The sequence below is a fragment of the Xenopus tropicalis genome, chromosome 3, assembly GCF_000004195.4.
Source record: "Xenopus tropicalis strain Nigerian chromosome 3, UCB_Xtro_10.0, whole genome shotgun sequence".
Classification (NCBI taxonomy): domain Eukaryota; kingdom Metazoa; phylum Chordata; class Amphibia; order Anura; family Pipidae; genus Xenopus; species Xenopus tropicalis.
Window position 1 is genome coordinate 66,705,238 of NC_030679.2, and position 6,800 is coordinate 66,712,037.

General features: G+C 37.1%; 1 protein-coding gene across 1 annotated transcript in view; it reads right to left on the bottom strand.

The window, feature by feature from the left end:
* Nucleotides 1-6,286, bottom strand: part of LOC100490298 (kinesin-like protein KIN-14R) — a 31,348-nt gene extending 25,062 nt beyond the window's left edge. The window contains exons 1-4 of the mRNA XM_012959944.3: nucleotides 4,762-6,286; nucleotides 1,776-2,002; nucleotides 879-1,013; nucleotides 723-785 (exon numbers count right to left, since the gene is read on the bottom strand). Coding sequence (XP_012815398.1) covers nucleotides 723-785; nucleotides 879-1,013; nucleotides 1,776-1,991 — 414 coding nt within the window. The 5' untranslated portion in view covers nucleotides 1,992-2,002; nucleotides 4,762-6,286. The remainder of the gene's footprint in view (nucleotides 1-722; nucleotides 786-878; nucleotides 1,014-1,775; nucleotides 2,003-4,761) is intronic.
* Nucleotides 6,287-6,800: the final 514 nt, after the last annotated feature.

Consider the following 6,800-nt stretch of genomic DNA (forward strand, 5'->3'; position numbering starts at 1 on the left):
ATTAAACGAGTTGTAAGTTCAAAACTTTTTTTGTTTGTAGATCCTTTAAGCGTCATTTAGTCATATATGTCAACTTTAGATGTTTTTCAGAGGACGTTCTTTAGGATAAGCAGGTACTTCTAAGTGCTTATTTAGATTTTAGAAGCGCTTACAAGTAGTGATGGGCGAAAAGTTTCGCCAGGCATGGATTCGCGGCGAATTTTCGCGTTTCGCCATTGGCGGATTGTTTCGCGTAACAGATGAAAAATTTTGCAGTGGAAAAATTCGCCGCATGTCCAAAAATTGTCGCCGGCGTCAAAAAAGAATAGTCAAAATAATAGCCGCGGGCGACGGAACAATAGCCGCGTGACAAAATAATAGCCACGGGCGACGAAACAATAGCCGTGCGACAAAATAATAGCCGCGGGCGACGAAACAATAGCCGCGCGACAAAATAATAGCCGCGGGCAACGAAACAATAGCCGTGCGACAAAATAATAGCCGCGGGCGACAATTTTTTTTTGTCGCACGACATTTTTGCGTTTCGCGGATCTTTTGAAAGATTCGCAAATTTTCCGGCAAAGCGAAACGGAACAGATTACAAGTTAAATCAGGATTGACAGGGACCTGGCATTAGAGACAGTAGACCCAAAGACCACTGGGGAGTCCAGTAAAACATCATTTTGCTGTAAGTGACAATATGATATCCTATAGATGTAAAGTATAGTAAGACAAAAATATACCTTGTTTTGTGTGTTAATAAAGTTCCCCTCGCTGTAAAGTTCTTGAGGAAATGGCACAATACCCTTGATAATAAGATATAATAAGCAGGCAATGTTATTTCAACATTAAACTTAAAAAACACGTGCAGAATAAAGCTAAATAGTCTATGTTGCTACCTTTTCATCATCAAAATACATTCTTGTGCCATTTTGAGTGAAACATGTATAAAGTGTTCCATTTCTGTGAAGAAAGCTCTCAAAGGTCAGCGACACGTCTTCTGTATCCAGTGTGCTCTGCATTCCAGTAACGACCTCGGTACAGGAAATAAAGAGAGTCAACCAGAAGATACCTGTCACTATAATTAAAGTAAAATAACATTCACTCTTTGGGAATTAACAAAGAAACTCTGGTACTGTAAAGGTAATGGCATATGGGAAGTTTTGACTCCTGCTGCTCTCTAGTAAAGAACAATGGTGGTAAAATAAAGCTTATTTTTTGCCATTACTCTTACTGTTTATATAAAACCATTAACATTTTCTGAATTAATATACCTTTGACCTAAAAGGTCATTATCATTAGAAAATAAAAGGTTTTGTGCCTAAAACACTGTGTAATGTTTAGCAAAGCAAACGCAATTTTGTATAATATTATTAGTTTTGATGCAAAAAATACTATTCTTCAAATATAAAACAACACATACTAATTGAAGTATACTCTAAAAATGTACTTACAATATCTAAATAGTAAACGTATAATTTATCACTAGTTAGAAATCCACTGGTTATTCTAACACTGAACTAGAGATATTTCTTGCCATTCTCAGGTTGCTTTGTAGGCAGAAATCAGAATTACTTAAGCCTACCATCCATCTGTATTACCCAGCCTCCTGTGACTACATATTGCAATACATCTCTATTATGCATTCATGAAAAATACAAGAGCTTTATGCTAAGGCACAATGCTCCTTTCCCATATTTCTGACTCAGGAATGATGTATATTTAGCAGTTATCTACATTTGGAATAAAATAAAATTCACTGGATTTTAGTATATCTTATATGGATCTAGCAGTACCTCTGTTGTCTCTGGAGACTTATTAAAACGTTGCACCATCTGCTCAATGTCTTCTGCTATCTCCTCATCTTCCAAGTTTGATTGTCCCATCTGCCTTCCAATTGAACTGTTAGCCGGCAGGGTGGAAGCAGAACCATTTTGTGTAATGGCCTTTTCCTCATTATCTTTTGCTTTGTGTCTCTCAGCTGTATGGCTGCTAGATGCCCCAGAACCCATTTGCCTTAAAACTATTCAAACAAAGGCAAAAAATTTTTTTTTTTTTTTTTTTTAAAACATTTACATTTCTGGAAATATCATATAAAATGAACAAATAACTGAATTTTGGAATGCTGTGTTAATATTTATGGAAATACCAGTTATATTTTATAATGTTCTGTTGCTTGATGTAATTTTGTTTCTGTTTAGGTCTAATTCACAATAATAAAAATAAATAAAAATGAAAAGAATATGACACTAAATAAAAATGAAAAGAATATGACACTAACATATACAAAAAACCCTGAACTAAGCAATATAAAATAACATGAAAAATCAATATATTTTGTGAAAAAGAGATATATTGCAATACATATTAGATCAGGATATTAAATATAGCCCTAACCCAGTTTGAAGCGCAGAGACCAAAGGCAGTTTTTAAAAGTGTAGGACAAGGCTCATATTGTGAAAAATCTTGCAGTTTTCATCTGTTTTTGCACTTTGCCCCTGACTTTTACTATATACAGTGGTGTGAAAAACTATTTGCCCCCTTCCTGATTTCTTATTCTTTTGCATGTTTGTCACACTTAAATGTTTCTGCTCATCAAAAACCGTTAACTATTAGTCAAAGATAACATAATTGAACACAAAATGCAGTTTTTAAATGAAGGTTTACGTTATTAAGGGAGAAAAAAAACTCCAAATCTACATGGCCCTGTGTGAAAAAGTGATTGCCCCCCTTGTTAAAAAATAACTTAACTGTGGTTTATCAATTTCAATTTTCAATTTCAATATCAATTTCTGTAGTCACCCCCAGGCCTGATTACTGCCACACCTGTTTCAATCAAGAAAGCACTTAAATAGGAGCTACCTGACACAGAGAAGTAGACCAAAAGCACCTCAAAAGCTACACATCATGCCAAGATCCAAAGAAATTGAGGAACAAATGAGAACAAAAGTAATTGAGATCTATCAGTCTGGTAAAGGTTATAAAGCCATTTCTAAAGCTTTGGGACTCCAGCAAACCACAGTGAGAGCCATTATCCACAAATGGCAAAAACATGGAACAGTGGTGAACCTTCCCAGGAGTGGCCGGCCGACCAAAATTACCCCAAGAGCGCAGAGACAACTCATCCGAGAGGCCACAAAAGACCCCAGGACAACATCTAAAGAACTGCAGGCCTCACTTGCCTCAATTAAGGTCAGTGTTCACGACTCCACCATAAGAAAGAGACTGGGCAAAAACGGCCTGCATGGCAGATTTCCAAGGCGCAAACCACTTTTAAGCAAAAAGAACATTAAGGCTCGTCTCAATTTTGCTAAAAAACATCTCAATGATTGCCAAGACTTTTGGGAAAATACCTTGTGGACCGACGAGACAAAAGTTGAACTTTTTGGAAGGTGCGTGTCCCGTTACATCTGGCGTAAAAGTAACACAGCATTACAGAAAAAGAACATCATACCAACAGTAAAATATGGTGGTGGTAGTGTGATGGTCTGGGGTTGTTTTGCTGCTTCAGGACCTGGAAGGCTTGCTGTGATAGATGGAACCATGAATTCTACTGTCTACCAAAAAATCCTGAAGGAGAATGTCCGGCCATCTGTTCGTCAACTCAAGCTGAAGTGATCTTGGGCGCTGCAGCAGGACAATGACCCAAAACACACCAGCAAATCCACCTCTGAATGGCTGAAGAAAAACAAAATGAAGACTTTGGAGTGGCCTAGTCAAAGTCCTGACCTGAATCCTATTGAGATGTTGTGGCATGACCTTAAAAAGGCGGTTCATGCTAAAAAAAACCCTCAAATAAAGCTGAATTACAACAATTCTGCAAAGATGAGTGGGCCAAAATTCCTCCAGAGCGCTGTAAAAGACTCATTGCAAGTTATCGCAAACGCTTGATTGCAGTTATTGCTGCTAAGGGTGGCCCAACCAGTTATTAGGTTCAGGGGGCAATTACTTTTTCACACAGGGCCATGTAGGTTTGGATTTTTTTCTCCCTAAATAATAAAAACCCTCATTTAAAAACTGCATTTTGTGTTTACTTGTGTTATCTTTGACTAATAGTTAAATGTGTTTGATGATCAGAAACATTTTGTGTGACAAACATGCAAAAGAATAAGAAATCAGGAAGGGGGCAAATAGTTTTTCACACCACTGTAAATTACCCCTGACGGCTCAAACGAAAACTTCAACCCATACTAGCCCTCTTTTTTACCAATGGCTGCTATAGATCTGCAAGGTAATATTATTAGTTACTGCAAGTAAATTCTCCATAGCTCTGGTATAAACAGGTTTAGCGCTTTCTGCTCAGTTTTGTCTTTTTGAGGCTTTATTTATAGAATTTTTATGTAAAAAAAACATTTATTTGGTTTACAAATATTCAAAAATAAAACATAAAAATTTTACAGCAGGGGAAAAACTTGTAATAAATGTATATTGCAAAAAATTATATTTTGAGTTGTCTTGTCCTTTAAAGCAGTGTCATAAAGTGCCTGGTTGCACTGCTCAGAATGACACCCCCTAAGAGTGTTCCTTAAAGCTAAAGCCAGGTGAAAACATGAGTTAGCTAAAAGGTTTTCCTCAGTTCTTTCAGTTTTTATGCTGCATAACTGGTGCCACAGCCAATATCAGGCCCACTCGACATAAAGCAAGACTTTACCTTGATTAAAGGTAGGGAAGACATTCTATATAAAATACAGCAAAGAATCCAGACACAGTTCCAATAATAGTGAATTATACAGCATTCAGTTTTCATGCCCTTAAATTTAAAATGTATTAAAACATGTTTACCTTGCAGCAGGGTATGTCTTGAAACTCTGAAATGTATCAACGTTGCCTTTCTCAGTTTATATGCTTATCAGGTTAATGATGTGAGGAATCAATGCAAAGTAGCTAAAATAAAACTATATTAACATGTCTTGCTATAAGTCTATAGGTATGTAAGCTGTCTGGTGACTCTTTATGTATCTGACAATAAATAAGCTGCCTCCAGGGCTACCTGGTTGCCTAGAGCTGGAGGAAAACTTTGTTAGCAGCTTTGCTCCGCCCTGAAGTTACACAGCTGAACTGTTTGAATAGAGAAATATCTGATTGCTGTATGCCTGTATGCAAGATAAAGCACCATGAATGCTTTCATAAAGCCCATCTCTGTGGCACAGATATTGTAAAAAAGTTTATTTTACATATAAAAAATATTGTTTGAAAGAAGTATCTACCCATGCATGCCTTGTAGACAGTAGTATTTTAATGCTAGCTATACCCATTGATCTTCACCAATATCCATGAACTGTTGGTACCAGTCGGTCTGAGGACTGTGCATGTTTCACAATTTGCTCTGTCGATGGACCATGTAGGTGGGTGCATGGCGCATTAGCAGATGAGAAAGTGAAGTGCTGTTCCGATCGACTGGAACAATAGAAAAGTGCCCATATTGTACATGGCCCCTTATACCCTATCAGGAAGAGACCATACCTGGAAGGTCTGTGTATAGTTGCCATAAGATAATATGCAGTTTTTTGTTACTGATGTGTGTATGTGTGCTTTTGGATTAAAGGGGAGGCTCAACTTTACATTAACTTTTAGTATGTTAAAGATGAAACTATAAAGCTAATGTCTAATGGTGCTCTATCTGCTGGCAAAGAAATCCGCTCTGCCATTTACCAGGGCTCACAAAACATGCAAGATGCCATGCTTATTAACTAAACACAACGCATCGGGGACATTAGCCTAATCTTTATATTTTGCTTAATTGGAGCCTGTAACTGATTATTTATTGTTTATATCACACCTACATATTTCACAGTGCTTTACAGAAATTATACATCATTCATATTCGTTGTTTTCCCAGTGGAACTTACAATCTAAGGTCCTATTAACTTCACACATACTATTATCAGGAGTCAGTTAACACACCTGTGTATTTTTGGGATGTGGGAGGAAACCAGTGTTCTTGGAGGCTGCATGGTAATTAGGGTAAGGCCCCACTAAGAGGCCCATTCACAATTTTTTAGAGGTTAAAATCACAATATGCAAAAAATTTGGAGTAACCACGATAATTTCTGATATTTGAAAATGTCATAAAAATTCTTTTATCTGTCGTATGAAAATATTGTGGTTGCGTTCCAAAGTCAAAACATTTTCGGATCTGAACGTTCATAAACAGCTCCCATAGGACTCAATGGCACTCTACAGATCCAACCTGGCCAAAAGATAGTAATGATTCCAAAACTTGAATGAATTCAGAAATGTCTTTGTGAAAGATACAACTTTTTCGTGGAAGTTAACGAAACCCACAAAAAAGTCGTGGAATTTTAACGAAGTTATCATGGACATTACGAAAAGTTCTAAGTTAGAAAAAATAAAAAATTTTCTCAAAAAAACTTAATCATGGTTTAATGAATTGGCCCCTTAAAGTATAGTGATCCAAATTAAAGAAAGATCTCTTATCTGGAAAACCCCAGGTCTCAAGCATTCTAGATAATAGGTCCTATACCTGTATCCCAAAATGCTGCTTTTTTAGGTAAATAGTGTTTGCATCTCTGCGCCATTTTAACAGTCACAATAAAAGTCTCCTGGTTTGTTTAATCCATCCATGGTTGCCATATTTCACATGACTAGTCTATATCCTATAAAATACTGGTTAAGGTGGCCATACATGGGCCTGTGTACTGTGCCCTCAGACAGGCTTGCTTGACTGATATATGGGCAAAAATTGGGCAGGTTTAAAAATCCCTTTGGGGAGGGGAGCGCATCAGCTCATTGATGTAGTCCTCATCCCGACTGCCTGCATCCTATTAATGTGATCTGATTATTCGGCTTGAGTGCCTCAA